Source organism: Acomys minous (assembly GCF_964271855.1).
Source record: "Acomys minous genome assembly, chromosome: 1".
NCBI classification, from domain to species: Eukaryota; Metazoa; Chordata; class Mammalia; order Rodentia; family Muridae; genus Acomys; species Acomys minous.
Window position 1 is genome coordinate 127,413,676 of NC_140483.1, and position 25,938 is coordinate 127,439,613.

General features: G+C 38.4%; 1 protein-coding gene across 1 annotated transcript in view; it reads left to right on the forward strand.

The window, feature by feature from the left end:
• Positions 1-25,938, forward strand: part of CNGB3 (cyclic nucleotide gated channel subunit beta 3) — a gene marked incomplete at its 5' end in the record, with an annotated part of 167,854 nt that overhangs the window by 14,235 nt on the left and 127,681 nt on the right. Inside the window, one exon of the mRNA XM_084771690.1 lies at positions 5,536-5,662. Within this exon, the coding sequence (XP_084627816.1) occupies positions 5,536-5,662 (127 nt within the window). The remainder of the gene's footprint in view (positions 1-5,535; positions 5,663-25,938) is intronic.

Here is a 25,938-nt window from a genome sequence, read left to right on the forward strand (position 1 = left end):
CTACCTGAGCCCAGGTACCATGCATCCATTCTGCTCACAGCTTGCTAGCTGGAATTTCACATGCCTGGCTCTATCCCAAAATACCCTTCTGCTGCTTGATGTCCCACCCATTTCCTGCCTCAGCCATAGGCCATAGGTTTTTTAATTGTCAGGCATTGCACCCATACAATACATAAGAGATTAATACTGCACTCCGGTGCTAACAGTTCTTTTTTACTTTTTCTTTGAACAAGTGTTTTTCAATCAAAACAAAATGTCATATACTACATTCTGGTAATGGTTTTCCTCCCTTAACTTCCTAACTTCCCACCCACCCAACTTCATCCTCTTTATTTTTCTCTTTTAGTCTAATATTAATTTTGCTGTTTTTTATTATGAGTGTGTGTATATGCATGAGCGTACACATGTGCACACAGGCATGCCTGTGTGCATGCATGTATGAGCAAGTACAAGTGAACACAAGAGGAGGCCAGAAGGGGGCATTGGATCCACTGGACCTGTGATGCCACAGCATTATAAGCTGCCTGACATAGGTACTGGAAAGAAAATTAGGGTCTTCTGCAAGAGCGGCAAGCACTCTTCACGTCTGAGCCATCTCTCCGGACCCAGTTCTTACTTCTCAATGAAAGATATATCTTTGAGACAAAATCCACAGTATACTTGGTATTCTACAATCAGAAATTCAACCAAGGGAAATCATACCCTGTGATAAACCTCCCAACAATGAAAGCATTTCAAATTTTCTGTTTTCATATGCATCCAAAAAAAAAACAGTTGAGTACATTTGTAATTGAAATCTTATTCTAAAATAGGTTTTCCACTGAGTCCTTCCTCTCCTAGAACTTAGCTAATGCTACTGATAAAATGTAGAAGGTCAATTAGTGTCTTTTCACATCACTTACTCCCTGACTTGAAAAACAGGCAGATGTTTCACATCTGCTCTGATCTCCATGCTACACTAGGCCCAGACAAACTGGAAGTGTATTACACAAGCCCTGTATGGCATGATGCCAGTCTGGAGACAAGTATGTGGAGGGCAAACTCAATATCACTAACTTTACACATTCAGTAAAGGCATCCACGTCACATTACTTTGAAACTAAGTTTCAGTATCTTCTATGGACACACATTCAGCATTAGAATTTGAGCAACTGCACTGATAAGATGTGGCAATAGTGATGTCACGTTCAAATAACAAGAAGACTTAAGCGATCCATATGACCCTGTTGTCCATAAGTGAAGCTGAGGACAAACTCACTATGTACCTGACAAACTTCCCTTAGATATGAAAGCAAAATTTGCCTTATATTTTATATTTCTCTTCTCATGAGGATGATGTAAACACTCTTAACCATCTGTTCCCACAAAACAACATGCTGTGTTGATAAAAAGAGACCTTCACTGAACCACAGTTGATGATAAGTATACTTTTGTTTTAATCCTCCTGGTTGTTCTACTTTGAATCCAAGAACAGACAATACTGGCTTCTCATCTTCATCAAGAAACTATTAAATACTTGTTTCATAATTAATTGTATATCCACAAGTTGAATTAGGATTTAATTAACTCCTAAAACTCTTAAAATTGTCAAAGAATCTGTGTCATTTTAGAAGGGTGTTATAATATCCCTGGGAGATATGTCAAAGTGCTGGGATCTTCTTAGGACTAATTCAAAATGTGCTGAAGATGAATTTTAAAGATCTCACTTAAAGAAAACAAACAGTGGTGGAATTGTTACTAGCATAAAGCCATATTGTAGATGTATGTGTGGCATCAAAGTATATAGTGCAGCAGATAGTACATGGAATTACAAAAAAGAATTAGAAGCAAACAAGATGGCTTACTGGTTAAGAGTGCATGCTGCTCTTCCAGATGCTACAAACTCAATTCCTGATACCCATGTTAGACTCGCAACCACCTGTGACTAACTCTAAGAGATCTAAATACTTCTTCTGCCTCCATAGGAGCATGCACACTTGTGGCATGTACTCACAAAGACACACTCACACAACAAAAATAAAAATAAATCTTTAATTAAAAAAGAAATAGTCTATAAAAGTCATGCTGTTTTACAAATATTTCCTAGTCTATCTATTCAGAACTTCTAAAAGTCATATTTTATGGTCACTCTTAAACATTTTTTTCTTTTAAAAAGAGGTGTTCCCAAAAAGCTTTATGACTTCAATGATCCATAGCCACTATTTAGGCCAGACTTCTATGGCCAAAGATAACTCTAGATCCTCTCCATGTGTGCACATGTACGTGTGCGTGCGTGTGCGTGTGCGTGTGTGTGTGTGTGTGTGTGTGTGTGTGTGTGTGTGTATACCCGCAGGCGCATGCATGTGTCCATATGCATGTGTGTCTGTGTCCAGTCTCCAGAGTTCTGTTCCATAAATGCACTAGACATCCATAGATAAAAACTAAGAACTCTGCTTTGAAATACATAGTAATTTTGTCAGTGTGTATGGGTGTATATTCTACTATAGGTGACTAGAATAAAATGACATGGCACTGAGATACGAGTAAAAATAATTCTTTTGTTGGATAAAGAAAATGGTAAAACAAAAGGTGCCTTGACACAAACACATAGGGAGCACAGATCCTTCTCCTGTGTTTCTATCAAACACAATTCAGTACCATTGAAACTGCTGCTCTTTCACCATGAAAGCTATTGGCTATTAATAAACTAATTAACATCCATACATACGTGCCAAGGCAGAGAACATGCTGTATTGCGATTTGGGGGAAGAGTTCAAACACTTTTCAATGTTTCATCTAGAAGATGGTCCTTATGCAGACTTCAGTGTTGTAATTACACTGGTGCCCTTTAAGCATTCAAAGCAGTATAAACGCTTGAGGGAGTCCATTAAACATAGGGAAAATATATTTAGTAATGTGTTTTCTATCTTGTAGAAGAATACTATAAATCCAGGATAAAACTAGTCCCCTGGGAAAGTTGGGAGCTCAAGCTTTCTAAGTCACAACCTTTTTGGAAACAATGGGGGAAAAAGTTACTTGATTTTTATTCCTAAAACATATTTCTGAAAGCTTATTGCACTGATTTTGATTGAAATCATTGAAATTTTCATGTTAAAGGTAATGATAATGAAAATGTTTACACTGTGATCACCCCTGCTTTATCAATTTTATACACCTAAATTTCTGATATAAGGTTGGTTTACTTTTAATTTTTGTTTTTACCTTTTATGGAAAGCAGATTTTTTTCTCATACACTATATCATAGATATAGTTTCCCGTACCTCTGCTCCTCCCACTTCCTCTTTATCTCCCCTCCTATCTAGATCCATTCTCTTTCTGATTCTCATTATAAAAGAACAGGCTTCTAAGAGATGACAAAACCTAACAAAATAAAATACAATAAGATAAAACAAAAGGCATCACATTGAAGTTGGACAAGGCAAACCAGTGGAAGGAAAAGAGCCTAAGAAAAGGCACAAGAATCAGAGAGCCACTCATTCACACACTCACTAATGCCATAAAATACTAAAGTGAAAGCCATAATACATACGCAGAGGACCTAGTGGGGTCCTGTGTACACCCTGTGTTTACCGCTTCAGGTTCTGTGAGTTCATATGCATGCTGCTTGTGTTTTCTTGCTGTTCTCCTTCCTCTGGCTTTACACTCTTCCTGCCTCCTCTACTGTGAGGTTCTCTGAGCTCTGAGGATTGGGATTTAATGGAGACATCTCATTTAGAACTGTGTTGAAGGCTCTCCTCTCTCTGTGTCTCTCTGTCTCTGTCTGTCTCTCTGTCTCTGTTTGTCTCTCTGTCTTTCTGTCTCTCTGTCTCTGTCTCTCTGTCTCTCTGTCTCTCTGTCTCTGTCTCTCTGTCTCTGTCTCTCTGTCTCTGTCTCTCTCTCTCTCTCTCTCTCTCTCTCTCTCTCTCTCTCTCTCTCACTCACTCTCTCGCTCTCTCTCTCTCATTCTCGCTCGCTCTCTTCCTCTCTCTCTCCATATTGTCTGGCTGTGGGTCTCTGTATTTGTTGCCATCTGCTCCATAAAGAAGCTTCTCTGATGATGGCTGATTAAGGCATTGATCTATGTGTATAGCAGAATATCATTACTATTTTTAAGACCTCTTGTATTTGAATTTACCTTCTATCTCTTGGCTTTCTAGTCTCTGGTCTTGGTCACCCAAGCAGTATCAGGTGTGGGCTCCATCTAGTGGAGTTAGCCTTAACTCAAACCAGACATCCGTTGCTTATTCCCACAAGCACTGTGCCACCATTGTCCCAGCATGTCCTGCAAGGAGGATGCCACTGTAGGCCAAAGGGTTTGTGGCTAGGTTAGTGTTCATATTTCTCTTTTGGTAGCCTGCAGAGTACCTTCCCGTACCAAATATACAAAGATGTAGGTTCCATGCAGGTACCAGATCTACCTCTGAACGTTCACTGAGATGTGTAGGTGTTGTATTCGCCTACACAATGGGGCCTTGCTGTCAGTTTCTAAAGAGCAAACAATTGACTTGGTAACAGTATGGGTTGCTTGGGGATTTCCATGAGACTCCATTGGCCAACAACTCAATTGGATGTGAACCAGTCCCAGTGTCAGAAGCTTGACTTGGTGACAAAAGATGGCTAACTGTGGACTCTGTGTCCCGCATTATTTGGAGACTTCATTAGGATCACTTTCCTAATTTTTAAAGGTTTCCACTGCACTAGGTTTCTATTCACACCTCACGTGCCACCGACTACTAGCATTCTCTCCCTGCATTACCTCCCTCAGCCCTATCTCCCCACACTCACTACATCTAGTCCTTGCAGTACAATGATATTGATGACTGGGTCTTGTTTTCAATTTCCTAAGTACAGCACATTTGCTTAAAAATAAATTGGATACTGTGCATAATAAATAATCACTCAAATATGTGGGTTTTTTTACCTTTCATAATTTCTTTAATATTTAATTATTTACTTTCTTTAGAACCTTCTCTATAATTCAAGTATTTGCCAAAGAGTTGATTATTCTCTGAGAAAATGATAATTTTTAATCTTAATTAGAAATTATACTTGTAAATCTAATGTAAAAATTATTTCTGAATTGAAAATAGATCTATTGTATAAAAGATCTATAGAAAGGATTCTGAAGCTACAAATAATCAAATTAAACTGAGAAATTCAATTTCATAAAAAGTAGAGTGTGGATTCTAAATTGATGGTAAGGATATCAAATGTCTTCATTTTTCACTTTGCTGAATCTATCATGCATTAATTTTAGTCATGAACTATGAATACTGCAGGAAAACCAACAATCCCTTTTAGATGCTGGAAGCTCATCTGCAGTTTTGTTAGTATTATTAAGTATGTACTATGTGAAATTGTTATCAAATAATAAACAAACTTGTAGTGTGCTTTTTATTGGCCTGACAATATCTCTAGGTTTGTCCTCTTATGTGAGGAGTCCTCCTGGTAGATTTTTCTGGAAGAATATCATCATTTCTGTAGATTATGTTGCCAAATAAATCTATGCCAAGAGTCATATATGTTCTTCTATTTTGTGTCAATTCTTTGCCATAGACAACACCACTGAGGAAATATCCCTCAGGGATTTCACCACAAATCCTGACCCAGAGTATCCAGCAGAACTCACCGGAACAATGTCAGAGATGGAGCAAACCAGGACTAGGAAAGAAAAGCCTGTCAGGTAAGAACTTCATGAAGCACATAGCACAGGTTGGAGACTTTGTTCAGACATTGTGGGAGTAGGATGAATTTCTGTTTCTTTCTTCAGTTAAACAAAAGCTTAAGTGAACCACAGAAGAATCTTAGCCATGGATCTGGACCAGAAATGGAGAATTAGTTCCATCCAGCAGTTCATCATGACTTATTGACCAGCCATGGCTTCTAAGCAATGTCCAGGTAGCCATTTGGCTGTATGCCAAGTCCCCCCAAACAAACACTGGACTACATGAAAATCATGGAAACAGCCTATATGTACCACAGTTTCTTTATCCATTCTTCTACTGAGGGACACTTAGGCTGTTTCCATGTTCTGGCTATTATGAATAAGGCTGCTATGAACATGGTTGAGCAAATTTTCTTGTTGTGTACTGGAGCATCTTCTGGGTATACTCCTAGGAGTGGAATAGCTGGGTCTTGAGAAAGCCCTATTCCCAATTTTCTGAGATAGTACCAGATAGATTTGCAAAGTGGCTGTACTAGTTTGCATTCCCACCAGCAATGAAGGAGTGTTCCTCACTCTCCACATCCTCGCCAGCATGTGTTGTCACTTGAATGTTGGAATACTACTCAGCTATTAAAAACAAGGATTTCCCAAAATTTGTGGACAAATGGATTGAACTAGAAATGATCATAATGAGTGAGCTAAACCAGAAGCAGAAAGACTCAAATGATATATACTCACTTATAACTGGACACTAGCCCAAGGGACAGGTCCCATGAAAGTCTGCACCTACCAGGAAATGGAGATAGAGGTGAGGGCATCCTATTGAGACTCTAGGTGAAAAAAATATAGGGGATAGGCAAGTAGGGGGGTCCAGAGGGTCCTAGAAACCTACAAGAGGAACATTATGATGGGTAGTTCTGAGCCCAGGGGTTCTGCTTGATCTAAGGCACCAACCAAGGACAAAACGTGCAGTCATCATCAAACCCCTACCCAGATCTAGCCAAGGGACAGAACATTCTCCACAGTTAAGTGGAGACTGGGGACTGACTTTCCCAGGATCTCTGGTGCCCCATATTTGGCCATGTCCCTTTGTTGGGGAGGCCCAATGGCACTCGGAGGAAGGATAGCGGACTACCAAGAAGAGACTTGATACCCTAGCACCATATTCAGGGGGAGGAGGTCCCCCACAGCCACAGTCATAGGGAAGGGGGATTGGAGTGAAAGTGGGAGGGAGGGAGGAATGGGAGGATGCATGGGATGGGATAGAAAATGAGATATAATATGAATTATTTTAATTTTCAATAAAAATGTGTTATTAATTAAAAAAAAGATTGCCAAATACAAATAGCCAAAACACTAAGGATGTAACATTTATATAATTCCTGATTGTATCATATTTCTTCTTGCTATAGGGAGTTTATTGTATTTTGTGTAATAATATAAATTTATATGTAAAAAGAAACTAAATACTTTTAACTGTTCTTACAAGCAGTATTGGCTTGGGTATAAATATATTATCTTCATGTTCTCTTGGATAAATAAATAAATAAAACATCAAAAATAAATAAATAAGCAACAAAAAAATAAAAGAAAAAGAAATAAAATTAAAGAGAATTTTCCAACTGCGTGAGGAAATCACTATTTCAATTCTGTAAACATTTTAATGTACCACAAGACTGATTGTGACTTTCTTTACTAGAAAAAGAGCAACGTGATAACCAAAGACATTTGCTGATAACCAAAGACAGAAGTAAGCTATCTGTCTGCCACTGAAGAATAGTTTTGTACATACTGTGCATAAAATGATTTGAAATATCGCAAAGAGATGCCAGTTTAAGTGTGACTCTATGAATATGTGTGTATACACACACACATACACACACACACACAAATGGAGGTGAGGGAGAGGGGTAAAGGAAGGGAGGGAGAGAGAGGAACAAGCTGAGATCATCTTCATTTTGCTGCTTGGCCTTGTGTTATATGCCTGCTTATTCGATTTGAATTGTTTACGTACATGAAGGTAATTGCAATGGGCATATGAAACAATAAAAGTGTAAAATCCTGTAACAAGCAAGAAGAATGGACATTTATAAGAAAGTTAAAATAAAGAACTCAAGAAATTAAACACCACCCAACCAAATAACCCAATTGAGAAATGGGGCTTGGAACTAAACAGAGAATTCTCAACACAGGAATATCAAATGGCTGAGAAACACTTAAAGAAATGCTCAACCTCCTTAGTCATCAGGGAAATGCAAATCAAAACAACTCTGAGATTCCATCTTACACCCATCAGAATGGCTAAGATCAAAAATTCAAGTGACACCACATCCTGGAGAGGATGTGGGGAGAGAGGAACACTCCTTCATTGCTGATGGGAATGCAAACTAGTACAGCCACTTTGGAAATCTATCTGGTGCTATCTCAGAAAAATGGGAATAGGGCTTCCTCAAGACCCAGCTATTCCACTCCATGGAATATACCCAGAAGATGCTCCAGCACACAACAAGAAAATTTGCTCAACCATGTTCATAGCAGCCTTATTCATAATAGCCAGAACATGGAAACAGCCTAAGTGTCCCTCAGTAGAAGAATGGATAAAGAAACTGTGGTACATATACACTATGGAATACTACTCAGCTATTAAAAACAAGGAATTCCCGAAATTTGTGGATAAATGGATTGACCTAGAAATGATCATAATGAGTGAGTTAACCCAGAAGCAGAAAGACTCAAATGGTATATACTCACTTATATCTGCATATTAGCCCAAGGGGCATGTCCCACGAAAGCCTTCCCTTACCAGGAAACTGGGACAGAGGGGAGGACATCCTATTTGGACTCTAGATGAGAGAAGCATGGGAGAATGGCAAAGTAGAAGGATCCAGAGGGTCCTAGAAGCCTACAAGTAGATCATTATGATAGGTAGATTTGGGCCAGGGGTCCCGCTGAAACTAAGGCACCAGCCAAGGACAATACAGGTGGTAAACTCTAAACCCCTACCCAGATCTAGCCAATGGGCAGAACATTCTCCACAGTTGAGTGGAGAGTGGGGTATGACTTTCACACGTACTCTGGTGCCTCATATTTGACCATTTTCCCTGGAGGGGGAGACCTGGTGGCACTCAGAGGAAGGATAGCAGGCTACCAAGAAGAGACTTGATACTCTATGAGCATATACAGGGGGAGGTAATCCCCCTCAGGAACAGTCATAGGGGAGGGGAATAAGGGGAAAATGGGAGGGAGGGAAGAATGGGAGGATACAAGGGATGGGATAACCATTGAGCTGTAACAAGAATAAATTAATAAAAAAAATTTTTTTAAATCTATTCTTCTAGCCCACCTCATCCCACTCCACACTACTTTTCTTCTGTGCTATTGCCCCAGGATTTTGTTACTCATTCTATTATTTTGTGGAAAACTTTATGATCTAGGATACAGGGTACTACTGAATGAACAATGCACGTTAGAGAATGTGTTGTCAGTGAGCAAAATTGAATTGTGCATGAAGATGAACACAACCTCACTCTCACACACAAGACTGTTAAAATCTCAAGTACCATGTAGGCAGAGAAAAGATGCTAAGTACCAAGACGATTATTTATATTAATCATGTAATTGTTGATATTTACAGAATGCTTTTCATTGCTATTAGTGGGTCCCCACTATCTTCACCCTACAGATAAGCAACCAGGGCATAGAAAGGTTAATTAATTTCTGATAGTAGCAGGGTTAGGTCAGGAAAAATTACATTACTAAATACTTGAGTTCCTGAGTGGTAATTTTTTTCTTCCCACCAACACTCACCTCTTTAATCAGCAGCATAACCTCTGAACTAACTTTCCTTTTTAGCACTTATTTTTAACATATTTAAGCTTTTGCAGTAAGCTGTGGTAACTGGGCTGCAGTTGAATCCATACTGTTTCCTCTGCTTATGCAACTGTCTACTGTTCTGTTAGGCCTGATGAACCCCTACCCATTTCATAGGTACCATCTTATTGTTTCTCTGGAAGGCTTTGCCTGACCTTCCTAATTAGGTCATACTCACCTATATAAGAGCCCTTCCATGCTGTGTACCTATGCAGCTGTTCATGTGATTATCTGATGTCATCAGTCTCCTCCTCCTCCTTCATGCTTCATGAAGCTAGGAATGGTATTCTTAGTACCCAGCTCAAGGGTGGCACAAAGTAAACAATCAGTAAATATTGGTCAAATGAATCAGTGAATGAACCCAAGCATACTGGACTTGTTTCTCCAGAACTCATAAAATTTCAAAATTACAAAGCACATCTGTAAGGAGAGGGCTGAGTATAAACATCACCCAAGATTCTCCACTCATTTTCAGCATCCTTGGGAAGAGTAAACATGACCAGCACCTCACAAAGATCTGGAAAAGCAATGCTGTCCTCAAAGTCCCAAGTCTTTACTGTTTTCTGGAGCTTAACTACTCTAGGATGACAAAACTGTTTGACTCTAGGTAACTTTTGCTGTCTTCCTGACAGCTTTCTCTGCAGTGTGGATTGGAAGGCAGCTTAGGGATTATTAACAAGCTGTGTACTACACCCAACCTAGGGAAATGTTCCTGCTTTCTTAGGGCCTGGCTATCATATCTTTTCTCAGAATTAAGAAGACTAAAGAATGCGCCAAGAAGCATACTGGAAGCTCTGGGAGCATTCTTGATTAAAACTAAAAGAAGTGGTATGGTGCTATGTGGGGGTGACAGAAACTCTCTGTTGCCCTTGTGTGATCCAGTGTACCCTAGCTAGAATTCTACAGAGCAGTGTCTTACATATGATGACACAGCATCAAAGTTAACTCTTGAAGACAAATGTTATTGACCAATATCGCCCAAGGAATCAAGATTCTTTTGGTGCCTGCAGTTAAATATAAAACAGCATCTTCAACTTTGAGCAGCATCAATTAAAAAAGTTATCCCTACTTCAAAAACATGAAGGGTTTAGTTGGCTATAAGGTAAAAACAGATGTGTGAATGACTAGTCCTTGCCTCAATTTTTAAATTTGGAAAAAGTATACTATTAGTAAAAATCTAATGTAATATTTTTATTTGAAATATATTTTTCTGACTTTGTCTGACCTAAACTCTGAGCCAAAATAGATTATTGGGTCTGGAATAGTTAACAGATATTTGGGGATATTGTATGATGTAGATTTGCAATTTCCCTGTAAAAACTGCAATGTGATATCACTGGTTGCATATTGATTTCTGTTATTGCTCAGAAGACTGTCAGAGGAATGTATCATGAGAAACATGGCCATAGAGGCTGCCACCTGCATCAGTCACAGCCTCCAGAACAAAACCCATAACATGTACTTATAGATGGAAAAGCCTACTATCAATTGGCTTGGAAAATAATAGGGGCAACCAGATAATACCCAGCAACATGATACCCAGGAGAGCCCAACCATGAAGTTCTAGACCAAAGGAGAGTTGTGTAAGTTCCAATCTAAAAGCACCAAGCAAAAGACTCAAAAACTGAGTTTTCAGTCTCTTACAGGAAGACAAGAAAAGACCAATATTCAGGCTCAAAATGGTAGGCTCTTGTGACCTGCTGGCTATGTGACCCACTGGTATTGAGAGAGGCAATCTACTTTACTTGGCCTTACGATACACTTGCATTTTTCATCCAAAACACATCCATAATGTTTTTCCGTGTATCAAGGTCCCCATGGCCCTGTCAAGTAGATATATAATGTAAATTTTCATACCCTCTCCATTCTGTTTATGCATATGAAGGAGTTGAAACTATACAGAGGCTGGTTTTTCTGACTCTAACATAATGGTCTCCTCTCTATTTCACACTCTTCTTGTCTTGCTCAACACATGCTTACTCAAAACACTTGAACCTAAAATTTGCATTCATTTAAACATACAGACTAGTGGTCTTCTTTCTGTCATAGAGAAAACTGCACAGATAACTACTCAAAACATTAAGCATTCAGTTAACAAAATAATCCACTGTGCCTTGGCCTCAAATATTGTTTCATAAAAATTAAAAGTGTGCGTACGAATTTAAGCACAGTATGTCTACTTTGTTATTTATATAAACACAAAAAGTGATAACATTTATTATATAAATTTGAATTTCGTAAAACAAAAACATTTCTGTTGTATTTTTAGCTTGTCCTGCATATTATTCTAAAGGGTAGCTTAAAACTGATTTTCCATCCAGATAAGAGTAATAACACTTATCTCAAATATGTGTCAGTCAAGAAAGAGATTTTTCAAAAGATATCTCAGCTCTGCATGTCCACATTTCTGATTGGAATCCCTTTGTGTTAAAGTAACTTTCAGATCTCTTTCCCTTTTTAATATCTTTTCACAACATTTTCTAAATTGTCCATCTGAGAAAAGAAATTCTCTGTAAATCTTCCTTCAAAAAATCAACCAATTTGTTATCTTGTCAGAGAATCATTTAGATTCTGAAAGACACAGGGTTCACCCTAGGGAGACCCATTGATGCCATTTGTCCATTACCAAGAAAAATTGGTCGGCTCCTAGCATTCTATCTCAGCACATTCTTATTTTTTAATATAAAAGAGGTACAGTTTGATGGACACTAATGAATACCAAGCAAAAGATGTGTTTTGCCTGTAAATGTCAAACAGCTACATCTAAAAAGAGAAGACAGAGCTGGGTGGCTGATAGGTTAAGTGGTTAAATGACAAACAAGCAAGGGAATAAAACATTTAGTGGCTGGGACAGGGTCGCGATGTTGCTAGGCTGACTTCTACAGTACAGGATGCAGCTTTCACCGCTACTCAGGATGCTGAGAGGGAAGGTTAGTTCTATGAATAGCCCACTCTGTTCATAATAGCAATCAGTCTCTATTTGGGTGGCTTTAAACTAGGCAATCATTTCACAGCAGGAACAATGAGAGGAGAGAAGAATTCAGAATCTCATCAGCACTCATAAACACTGATGTTTATTGTTCTGTAACGAGCAAAAGCAAGAATCTCTGCAGGAAAGATGCTTTAAAATCCATATGTGACTTTACAGTTGAAAGAGAAAAGGAATGTCAGCTATCAAGTTTACAAAAATAAAACAAATTCATACTGCAATGATTTGTAAGCTTGCTATTTATATAAGTAAATAAATAAATAAACAAACAAACACAGGGAAAGCAGCCATGCATGCATGCATTTGCGAGTTTTGGGAAGAATTGTTAAATTATGTGCTATCACTTTTAATCTTAAATTAAAACTTCCCTTTATGGTAAATAATACTTTTGTAATTAGTCATTAAAAACACTTAGGACTGGGAGTTGTGGCATTTCCCTGTAGACCCAGCACTGTGCAGGTAAAGGTAAAAGGATCAGCAATTGGAATATAGCCTTTGCTACACAACAAGGTTAAACTCAGCCTAGATAACATGAGACCCCATCTCAGTAAATAAATAAATAAAAACTAAAACACTTTGAATAACAGATTGTTATCCATTCTCAATAATGATTAGTAACTGACAGATTAAATATGTTTAAAAAATTCATCTGAGATAATATAATTTAAAGTAATAGCTAAAACATAAAATCATACTTTTATGACATGACTAAACTCATAGTAAATAAATGCAATTGCTGCAACTTTCTAAGAATTGGTATTTGTTCGCCCTGAATCTGAACTAAAATATGACATTGATGAGATAGCACCAGGGACTAAACCGGAGACTCCTCAATAAACTAGGACACTGAAGAGTAAACCATTGGAAAGTAAACTATCCCCCCAAATACTCAGTGAAAATAAAACTTACATTTGTTCTAGCTCTAACTCAGGGGAGGGAATTGAGGAGAGAGGGAGGCATAAGACAAGATGAGACTAGACAAGATGAAAAAAGGGAAAAAGAAAAGATGGGCATGGAAAGTCAAGAAAATGACAAGGAAAAAAATTACTTCCCTGGGGATTGTAAGCTGTGAGTCATATTCAGACTGGCCTACAGTAAAAAATCCTGACATCTATATCTTATTTTTAAAAATCTAGTCCAGTTAAAAGCATACATTTAGAATTATTCATTGTGAATGTCTCTATTTTTGTCTCTATTTTAGGGGGAAAAACAAACTTTGAAACCAGCTTCAAAATATTCCCACAGATAAAATCAAAATCAAAAATTAAAATTAAAAACTACCAAGCAGGAGTTAGAGTGATGGCTCAGCAGTTAAGACAACATGGTACTCTTACACTGGACCCAATATGGGTAGCTCAAAAACTGCTGTAACTCCAGCCCCAGGAAACCCAATGCTCTCTTCTGGTCTCACTACACTCACATGCAAAAACCCACATATGAAGACATGTACAATGGAAACTTCTGCAAACCAGACAATAGAAACAGAATCCGGTGGTTAATGAAAGTGATAAAATTATCAGGCAGCAGATAAAATAAATATATTAAGTATATTTAAAGAAATCAAGAGATGCTTGATAGCCTATGACGATATAGTGAGGGAGGAGGTCTCCCTCGGTCTTAGACGTAGGGGAGGGAAATAGGCTGAAAGTGGGAGGAAAGGAGGAAAGGGAGGATACAAGTGATGGGATAACAATTGAGTTGTAATCTGAGTAAATTAAATATTTTTAAAAAGGAAAAGAAAATAATGCAAAAGCATAAAAGTAATGAGTACATTTATTTTCACAAAAGAATGAAGCAGGATTTTTATAAAGAAAATTACAGTCAATGAACTTGTTATAAAGATTACACAGATGAAGAATACATAATGTGGAAGATGGATATGAAACATAAAGCACAGTGAGAGAAGACACAACAGGCACAACATCATCATTTCATAAGACAAATGCCATGACAGAAAAGAAATAACCCACTTCATGAAAGGAACTCTGAGACTTGGAATGTCAAATAAATGAAAATAAACTTATCTTAAATGCATTCGAGTGAAACTTGAATGTACAAGAGACAAAAATAAAATCTTTAAACTAACCAGGATATGAATATAAAATAGAAATAAACAAGTATTTGAGTCTCAACAAAAACAATGGGCATCAGCAGACAAGAGAGTGGGCATTGTCCAGATTCCGCGCTAAAATCTTATACTTGAGGAAATTGTTTTTCAAAAAATAAGAAGCTTGGTCAACCAGAGCTGCAAATGGAAACTCCTTAAAAGAACCCGTGTCTGCAGAGATTCAATGATCAGAACTGTAGTACTGTGAGGGTACTGGAACACTGCAAGTCAGTAGGCTAAGCCCACCTCTGTGTCATGTGATAGTGGAATCTGCTAACTCAGCAGATGATCAGCTTCCACCAACTCAGAATCTAAGAATGCTATAAGATAGCATCTTAATAGTGACAAGCCCTTGCCATCTTGATGTACCTGTCTCTCTGATGCTCCCGCTGATGTATTTTAAACTTGCCTTGATTTAGGGCTTTCTTTGTTGTGTAAAACTACAAAAGCTTCATGAAACTTCATCTATGTTGGAACATGGAATTTGGAGTAACCTGAATCTGTGTTCCCAGGGCATGGTCATTCAAAAACAGCTTCAGAATAAACTATCTCTTACTTCCCTCAAAAATGTACTAAGAGTAAAAAACAGATATTAAATCAATAAAAACTGAAGAGACTCTAGAGAAGGTTTTAACATGTGTACCTCAGAGAAAATTTAAAAGAAAAATCTGACAAAAAAGGACACACATTGAAATAACTCAGACTCAATCAGGAAATCACTTCAACATTGTCATAAAGGACAAAGTTGAATGGTAAAGATTATAACTCAGAAATTATAGAAGTACAGAAAAAAAAGCCACCTTATGATCTCAAAGCTGCTGCTTGCCTTTCAATATGACTTAGGGGATTTGGATGATAACAGTGGGGCAATGCAAATTCATCAGTTATCTGAAACAGAGCACTTTTCTGGAAGTTATCAGTGATGGGCAGTTATACATGCCTAAGCGAAGAATGCAGACAAAGCCGCAATGCATTCAGCTCATCCTTGTAGTGAGCATAAAACAGTCCAAAATAATAATAATAATAATAGTAATCATCATCATCATCATCATCATCATCATCATCATCTATTTTAAATGTGAAAAAACAAACAAAATAAGAGTGTTTGGCATCTAAAAGGATTGAGAAATTGATTAATTTTAAATTTTCTTAATTTAATCTGCATGTTAAAATATTTTTGATAAATACTCAAAATGGAGTGTTTATCCTCCATATACTAAGCTTATACAGTTCTGTAATATGAGACAGTAGATGAGAGAAAGCACGTAAAGTTCTGTCAACTACAAACTGTAACTGGCAATTCTGCTCTCCGAGCATGAGTGATAATAAAATACTTGTCCTTGCTTATGAGTAAATTATATTTCAAAATAAGTAAGTATACAATGTATTTGAAAACTAAAATTAATAAATTGGATTACAAGGACTGTAGAGAAGCCTTCGATGTAATATAATGCATAGGTATTTAGAGCTTATATAGACCATATGCAGAAACTGATCATACACTAAGCCAGTGATGCATTGTAAAACCTCTTGTTTGGCTCAGTAGAAACATCTGTTTTGCTAGCAAATTAAAACCTCAGGAGCAGGAATATGCTACTTCTTCTTGAGGTTTTGACCAGCTAGGTCCTGTAGACCTCAAAATATTACAGGCCGTTTTCAATGTTCTTGGTTGCCATGCAGAACCTGACAGTAAGACCTTACTGTTGAAGATACAACATGCTTCAGTCATAGAACACAGACAGGCTGAGCTGGTCCTGACATGGAACTTTCATTCCCACTGGCTAGATTCCATAGTGTTATGGTGTTATGAAGGATATCAGAAGAGGAAAGTAATCGTCAGCCCAACCCAGCTGTGAATCCTGCAAGCTACAACAATGACGTATTTGACAAGATATGCCCCCTAGTGCAATTGTGACACAAATGTTATGAGCACATTCAACTATTTTCTTACTGAATCTAAGGCCTACTTCTTGAGATAAAACCTATAAGCTTATACCTGGTACTGTTAACAAGGTCAAGAACCTGTGGCTAGGTAGGCCTTAGGCTGTAGGAGAGAACCTAACACTAATTGTCTGCTAAATGAGTATAGTATTAAAACAATTCTTAATAAAATCTTAATAAATCTTTGTGCAAAGACCAGTGCATCTCTCAGCACACACCAGAGAAGCTTCTTCTTGTAGTGGATGGCAATTAACATGGAGACCCTCAACTGGTTAATGTGCAGAGAGCAGGAGACTGTGGTAGTGACCATCTCTAATGAACCTTTGAAGAAGAGAGGACAGAAAGATTGTAAGACCAGGAAGTGATGAACTTCATGGCAACAGTGTTTTCTAGACACAACAGGAAAGTTGCACAAGGGAACACAGCGATTGTGACAGCAGGCACAAGAGCTGTGCAAACTCCAACCAGACAGAATCTCAGCATGACGTGAGAGCACCCAATCCTACTGTGAGCTGGGGAGCTCCTGAATTTGATAGCTGCCAGGAGAGAGGGAATCAGTTTTCTTTAGTTCTCTGGCCCCCTGGTAAGTCAACCACATATGCCAGAACAATGTGGTCCCTGCTGTTTCCATCACTATTAGAGACATAGTTGAAGAAGCAGGGAAACCCCCATCCTGAAAATGATTCAGCAGCCAAAAGAAAGATGCATGGGTGTTTGCAAATACAGAGTACAAATGCTCTGTAAGGAGGCTTTCAACAGTCCATGAAAGGAAAGTGTGGCAAAGAACCTGTAAGGTAGAAAGAAAGATGTCCGGACATAATCTAGTGAGACAAGGAATGTCCAAAAATGCCACCTAATTGTATTGGTGATCTAGCTGGCTTTGGGGCCTGCCCTTAAGAGTTTTTTTCCCTAGTAAGACTCCCTTGGACAAAACTAAGTTTTCATTTGCAAGTGGCTATCAATTGGAGACTGCATCTGGGTTAGGAGTGGGGTTTGTGCCCACTTCCTGAGTTCTAGGACCTCATCTGGTGCAGACCTGTGCAGGCCCTGTGCAGCTGCCTATGCCTCAGAAGTGCTAGGATTAAAGGTGTGTTATTACACCTGGCTAAATTGTTTTTTGACAAGGCTTCTGGGGACTCTAAAGTCAAGTCCTCAAGCTTCTATGGCAAACATTATACCAACTGAGCCATCGCCTCAGCCTCCCACCCCAACCCCTGCGAGCTCTCTCTCTCTCTCTCTCTCTCTCTCTCTCTCTCTCTCTCTCTCTCTCTCTCTCTCTCTCTCTTTCTCTCTCCAAAATTGAGAGATAACTTTTAGGGATGTGAGGGAGAAGATAGTGCTGTAAACACAATACTCATATATGAAGTTCTCAATAAATCAAATAGAGAGAGACAATTCCATTACAGCTTAAAGATGTCTATCTATAGGAAAAAAGATTCCTTGGTGTTGCTCTTGATATAAAACATTTATAGAGGATAGAATCAAAATATAAGAAGAATCATAAGTATTTTAGTAACTCTATTGACTTTCCTTCTCATTTGTTTTTATTGTTGTTTTGTAAGTTTTCATGATTAATATTGGTTTTGGTTTTAGATATTTTTATCTTGCCCTATATAATAAGCAGTTCTTTGTGGTAAACTGAAGGCTCTTTATTTTTTTTATGACCCAAGGAGTTTCATTAGGGTTGTTTACAAGCAGACGAGCTTTTAGGATATTTTAATTATAATTGTGTGTGTGTGTGTGTGTGTGTGTGTATGTGTGTGTGTGTAAGAGAGAGGAAGAGGGATGAAAGGAGGGGAGAATGGTAAAGAAGGAAGGATAAGAGAGATAAAGGAGAAAGAGGACAGGTCAGAGGACAACTTGTTGGAGTTAGTTCTCCCCTTTCTCTCTGTGTATGTCCCAGGGACTAAAGTCAGGTCAACAGCTTTGGCAGCAAGAATCCTTATCTGCTGAGCCATCTTTCCAGGCCCTAGAAGGTTTTTGTAATCATCTTCTTTAATGAACTTATAATAGTCTAAACAGAAATCAATATTAAGAGTCTAGAAAAAAAGGTTGGTTGATTTTACTTGAAGATTAATTAACTGATAAGGGCTTTAAAAATATGGCTAAAATAGGACCAAAGGAAGCTTAAGATTGTAAAAGAACAAATGGATGATGTATGTGCTTCTTAAAATCATATTGAGGGAGAGTGCTGGTCTGCCGAGTACTGTCAGTCATTTGCAGAAGTCAAGTGTAGAGATGGGGAAGTTGCAGGGATACCTCCCTGTAAGAGGGAGAGACCGAAGGTGAATCCTGTGCAAAGGACCGGGGATTTCCACACAGGGAGTGCAGGTGGCAGACCCGGCACACCAATTTACCACACTTTGATTTTTAAGAAACAGAAAAGATGTCAAAGTAACCTGGACCAGGAAACCAGAGTAGGACACATTGGCTTGTAAGTCACTACCATCCTCTCTTTCTGAGCAAGATGGGGCTTGAACATTTGGCATTCAGTAGCCAAGATATTGAGAATGCACTACTTTCTTGAGGAAGTGGATTTCCAGAGGGACTGGGCATTTCATCTCAGATGTTTAGCAACAGGCCTTGTACTTGGTAAGTCAAAAGTAACCACTTTGTAAATAAAACATGTGTTTGGTTCTAATAGGTTCTGTAATGACAACTGTAAATAAATGATAACATGCCTTATATTATATACAATATATAAATTATAATATCTATGTCTTATATAGTTTTAGGCTTAAATGTTGTTCTCATTTTAAATAAAGCAAATATTCTTTTTTCAAATAAGACTCTCTTCCCTGCCCATGAAATGCCTTAGCTGTTCTCTTTTTATATGAAAGGTAATGTTTGTGGGGTTTGTTTTGTTTGTTTGTTTTGTTTTGTTTTGTTTTGTTGCTGTATTCTATTATTCCATAATACTTGGACAGTTCTGCTATATAACGTACTTAAAACATAAAACTGAAGCTTAAATACATAATAATTCTGAACCAGTGAGTGCCTAACTGGTGCTGAGGCAGTAATAGTCTATCAATTAGCTTATATGCCAACAATCAGTTTGGTGAACGGCTTCTGCCTGGCCTAAGGATTCATTTCATTGTAATTGTGCATATTCTAGTGTTCAGCAGTGCTGATACATATAGCTAATGTATGGAACAGGGCTATTCGCTTGGGTTACTGTAAGATAGAGACACATAAGTGAGTCATTACTCTGATGCTCTGTGGTGTAAAAGGCAGTAAGGAGGTAAGGAGGAGCATTGGAAGTAAAAGCCCACAGGCTTCCACCACAAATGCAACACATGTCTGTGTTGTGTAGCAGTTTCCCCCTAGCTGAAACATTCTGTCCTGGAGGCAAGCTTCTTAAGACTTAGAGAAACTCCTTGAGCCTCAAGAATAAAGAGACCAGAAGTCTCAGGAACTCTATGAAGCTGACTGAATGCACAGGACTCTCCATTCCAGAATAATAGAAATATTAAAGACTGCTAAGAAGACTCAGCAGCTGAGCTGTTAGAAGAAACTGTTTTACCTATTGAAATGCCTATAAGTCATGCAGAAAGTTTGAATTCTAAATTTCACCCATGTTCAGGTGGGGTTTTGATGACCCAGTTGTCTTCAGGCCTTCTGTGAGCCTTTAAGTAGCCTATTAGCCTGACTCCTTTAAGTGACTCCAATAATGTTATTGATTCATTGACTTTGAAGGTATCATTACTTTGTTCTGCCCTGGGTTCCTATCAAGAAAGTAAGTAGTTTGATCATGTCTCCCTAAGACCAATGCCACAAAGCACTGCGCTGTGGCTCTTTCATCATCTTTTACTTCTATTGCTATGAATGAACTGAGAGTAGTGTGTTTAAGAATGATTCCTCTACTGATGTGTATAGGCATCACTACAACAACCCTTCCCTTTCTCTCCTCTAGCTAGACCTTCCTCTCTCCTTTAAATTTTTAATAACTGTGTGAACATACTATTGCATTCCGTGCACTTAAACAATGGCAGCGAAATGTTTCCTTTGGCGCTATGCGAGTGGTCATTCACTGCCCTACTTCCCTCTCCTATCTCACAGGAGATATCTTCAAATTGACAACCTATACTTTTTCTACTTACTCTTATGCCATGTTCTCTTAAGCTTGCTTAAACCAAGGTTTTACTGTTTTATGCAACCTTTTAAGAAAACGTTAAGGCCTCTTTGCTGTTCTTCCCTAAGTCAGTGATGTGCTCTACACCAGTCTTAAGTCCTACCATATTTCAAGTATCAACAGAGATCTGCAATTCCCTGTCCTCTGTTCCCAGAATATTGGGTTGACACCTTACTGGTTTCTCTTTCTCACTGTTAATTACTGGCTTATCCTCAGCTCTATATCATTTTATATATATTTTATTATTTAACAAGTACACACACACACACACACACACACACACACACACACACACACACACACACACACACTGTTTAATTCCACCATCACCCTCTCTCATCCCCCCTCTTGCCTGATGAAATTCTTCTTCTCAGGAAACCTTTCCTAAATTGATGGACTTTTTAAAACCCACTGAGTTTACTTATTGATGTTCAGATGAGTATGAGAGTGTTATATACTGGGGCAGGGACCTCGTAACAGTGGGTGTGTCAGTGAAGAAAGTAACAACCCCTCCCTTGGCACTTACTCATGGCTCACAGTCCCTCAGTGAGGGTTGAGTTCTAATCAGCTCCAAAGCTATACATAATGAAGTAATGGTGAATCTAATCTTGTGCATGCCTTGGACAAGTAAACACAGCTATAGGGAGTTTCTGAGTACCACACTGTGTCTTGAATAGAATGCACTGTCTCTCATGATTCCTCTCTATTCTCTGGCCATTGCATCCTTTCCACTCCCTCTAATGCTCTCTGAGCCTTGGAAGAGGCTTTTTACTTTCTTTGTCAATCATATATTCTCTCAGTATATGGTTTAATCCAGTTTGCTGGCATTAAGAAACACTGACACATGAGAACTGGCACGTGTCTATGTCTATCTGGATCTCTCACCAGAAGGCAGGTGGAATTACCAGCTGCTTATGTACTGTCCTCACTTTGCTGTCTATCAGACATATCAGCATGAGTATGTCCATTCTTAATTTTTCTCAACTCTTCCAAACCTATACTTTCTATGGAATTTCCTATCTCCATACAAGTCATCTTTATTCAGCCCTTTGGAGTGTCCAAAAATTCATCATATTCTTTCTCTCAGACTGTCTAGCCAAACTATGTTATTTTGGGGGGATAGATCCATAATCTATCAAGTGCTACATATTTTATCACTGCTATTCCTCCGGGCTATCTTCTGCCCCACAGCAATTGTTGCAACCTAGTAACTGGTCTAGCTTTCTACTTTTCACTCTGATATGGTCTGTGTTTAACAGAGTAGATAGATAGGCCTGTCAAAGTGAAAATCTACAAATCATCCTTTTTCTCTCCAAATTCTCCAGTGGCTTCTAATCTCATGCTGAGTAGAAGCTGAAGTCCTTATGATGTTCCCCAGAGACCCATCTAATCTGCCTATCAGCTCTCAACGCTTACTATTTCTACATCCTCCCCACTCGCTCTGACCCAGCCACATTGCCAGGTCTTCCTGCGATGTCCTGTTTCTTCCAAAGCCTGCTCAAATGTCATCCTTTCAGAAGAACTTTCTCTGACCGCTGTGTGAAAAATAAATGGCAATCGCTTACTCTTCATCCTTCTTCTGACTTGCTTCTCATCAGAGCGCTTGTGATTACCTATATGCTGTGTGTCTGTACCCGTGTATATCATTTTTATCTCTCCACTAGAAAGTAAAATATTTAAGGGTGAGATATTGTTATGTTTATTTTTATATTCTTATTTCCATGACTATGATAAATAGAGGTAAAATTAATGAATAATGGAAATCACCATGAATGAATGAACAAAATCCCCAAATTGCATCATTTTGGAGGGAAGATAACATGTTTTCTACAAATCTGTGACCATTCTTAAATCTTTATATTTGAAACATTGTCATATTAATTTCCCTTAAATAACTCCATACATATCCATAAATATGATCTGATCAAGCCCCATATCTGACAAATATTTTTTCTCATAAATGTCATTAAGTGTTTCCTAATAGATCACCTCAAATTCACAATTTTATGTACTTTTAAGCCATTTGGGGTCAAGAACCAAGTTGAATCCTGGTGTTTTAACTGACTGCACAAGAACAAAAAGAAGATATGCATTTGATTTCCTTTCTGCAACTGTTGGCTTCAGCTGCAGTTATTTTAATGACTTGGGTGACAGCCAGATTTGGAGACAGCACTGTAATCATCGGTGATCACACTAGGTGTTCTCCTCCAAAATCTAGGACATGATTTAAAACTTGAATGAAAGGAAAGCAATGGTTTAAGTAAGCATCATTACACACCACAAGGACACCAGGTGGTACGAAACAGTGAGCCTTCTATTCAGGGCAAAGCTAATTGGAGAAAGATTTTGCTTCCCCCAGGATTAAGATACAAGTGGGGCCACATGAAAGAGTTCTGGAGGCTGCTGTACTTCTGCCTACTTGGGAGCTCAATGCAGTGTTTTTCTCACACTAACTAGCAAGGCCTTTACTCACATGCTTTTAAAATTAGAAGCAGAGGGCATTTCTTAAAGTAATGAATGTTTTGTCTGAACCATACCAACACGTGTTTTGAAAGGAACTGAAAAAGTAACATATGGTTCACGTAGACTTAAATAGGTCCTGTTATCTTGTAGGCAAAAGGACCTGTGCCTCTCATCCACCTCCTTAGGAAATGCAAACTTCATTCAAGCATCAGTATTTTCTGCTTAGGTCAGTTTGTTGGCTCAGCAGTATGTGAAAATGTACTTCACTTCCCACATTGAAAGATAACTTTATAAATATTTACCAAAGAATATAAACCACAAAATGAAGAAAATTGTATTTTGATTATCAACAAGGAATGTCTATTTAAAAAAAAAAAACTACGGTTAAGTTACCATACTTAGTTCACTACAAATATGAGGTACCAATTTAAAAAAAAAAAAAAAACGTACTGAGCTAACAATCCTTATAATCTCCAGCCTGGTAAAAAACCTAGCCAGATAAGAAGATCAGCAACTAAAGGTGCCCCTCTCTGTTTTGTCCACTCAGTAGCTGATTCTACACTAGTCACTATCCCTCATCTGTGTCTCACTAGAACCCAACCCGCGTGTTGGGACAGACCCACATTTAGCACACTGATCAACCACCAACTCACTGCTCATCAAGCTCTACAGTAAAGCATCTGTAGTGCCAGTCAGGAAGGAAAGGTGGGACTGTTCTGCAACCCTTATTTTCCTGTCAATTCTGTCCTTGAAATCGACTCGGCCCTTGCTACTCAGCTTTGAAAAAAGAAAAAAAAAGTGTATGCAATCTCTCTTCTGCTTGCAGCCAGAGCAGGTTTTCTACTTTTCGGGGCTTACATGATTAGCTTGAACCCAGCTGGATGATCCAGGATAATCCCCCGGTTTGGAACCCTGTGACCCACAGGTTTTTGAACTATGTATTCGCAGACTGCATGGGTGAATATACGAGACTTTGGTCCTGGGGAGCATCCTGCCAGTATCTTTTATTTTCATCATACCCCAGAGTCATTTGCTGTTAATAATTTAGTTTGCTGACCCATGTTATAATGTGGGCTGGTAAACACGGAGAAAGACTGAACACAAAACTTAAAACAGTGAAAACTTTCCAAGACTGTAGGTTTAATTAGCCAAACAGAAAGGCTGCCTCCTCACTAACAGAAATACATAGGAGAATACTACTCACTGTGAAATATTGGCAAAGGACTTTAACAGATAATTAGAAATCTTAGACAATGTGGTTCTTCCAAGGTGGTTTGGGGAAATCATAGGGAACAGCTTATTGTCTGTGGACAGTTTTAAATACTTGGACGTGAGCTAGTTTACACTGATTTCAAGTCCAATATTTATCCCCAATCTGTTTCTCCAATGACATTTCCAGTCTCCCAATTCTTTTGCCCCTAAATGGAAGAAACACAATAACACTTTCCCAGGGTTCACATACAGATGATACTTTAAAAAGAGATGGAAAGAGGAGGGTGACATTTTGAAAGCCACTAATCCTCTGAAACACCTAATGCGTTTGTTTTCTCAATTAACCACATTACAAATGGCAGGTACCAAGGTAGGTCCGGAAAAGTCAGTATGGATTATAATTTTCTTCAGACCTGCGCTGAATTAATCTCTGAGAAACTGAATTAAATGCTAGCTTGAAGCACACGGTGCAACTGTGCCCCAGACACTGAGGTCCTTGTCTCACTGAACTCTCCGCTTCCTGGAACAATCAACAGAGGACGTTCCAGGTCTGGGGTGCATCTTCCAGACAGAAATTCCTTCAGGCCCTGGTTTCAGGAAAGTGTCAAAGTTCACAAGGCTTTTCTCAGTATGCACCCACTTAGAAGCCATAAAATTAGACTCAATTCAGCCATAATACCAATCTACTTTTTGGTGGCTAGTTAATATAATTCTACATAAATACTAAACGATAAAATTCCCTTTACTGGCACACTTCATGACTACTTGTTTCAGTGGGTTGAGATTGAAACTGGCTGCAAAGATGCCGGTTTCCTATTGGCTCCTTTCACCTTATACATACATACCTGTGACTCATGGTCTGAGTGAGGTTCTCAGTGTCAATAAGTAACACATATTAAAAGTAGCTGAGTTCTAAAAAGAGAAATGTGGACCATGAAAGACCCCGACCTGTCCTTTCCATGACTCTCCTGTTTTCCACTCTTTCATGTAACTATATTTCAATAAACTCATGAAAAACAGTTCCCCAAAGAGAAGCAATAAAATGTTTAATTTGTATGCTATTTATTGTTTCTAATGGTATAATTTGCTCAGGTAAACTATCATAGAAAAATTTAAAACCACCAAAAATTGAAAGAAAAATGGCTCATAAACCCAAATAGCTAACATTCTTTATTGAAATATACAAAGGAGTGCACACGGCAAGACCCAAACAAGGCTTAACTTGCTTCTACCACTCTCTGGCAGTATTCTTTCTTCCACCCAGCCCTGCTCCGACTGCTCAGTGGGATGAGGAACCAAAGTGTGGATTAAGTCAAAATCAAGCAGAATAGAAATCAGCCACAACAAAGCTGGAGTTTGGCCCAGAACCACCTCCTAAGAGCGACAAGTCCCACATTCATAAAATGCACTTTCACTGCCCTCTAGCGTCTGTCTTCTAGAGTCTATGCAGTCCCATGCAGAACAAGGAAATCTGGAGATCAAAGGAAAACTGTAACTAAGGGCAGAAAAAATGGTTACAATAGAAATTAATTCTATAATCTCAAAGAATTCTTAGTCTTCAAAATAAATAAATTATCCTA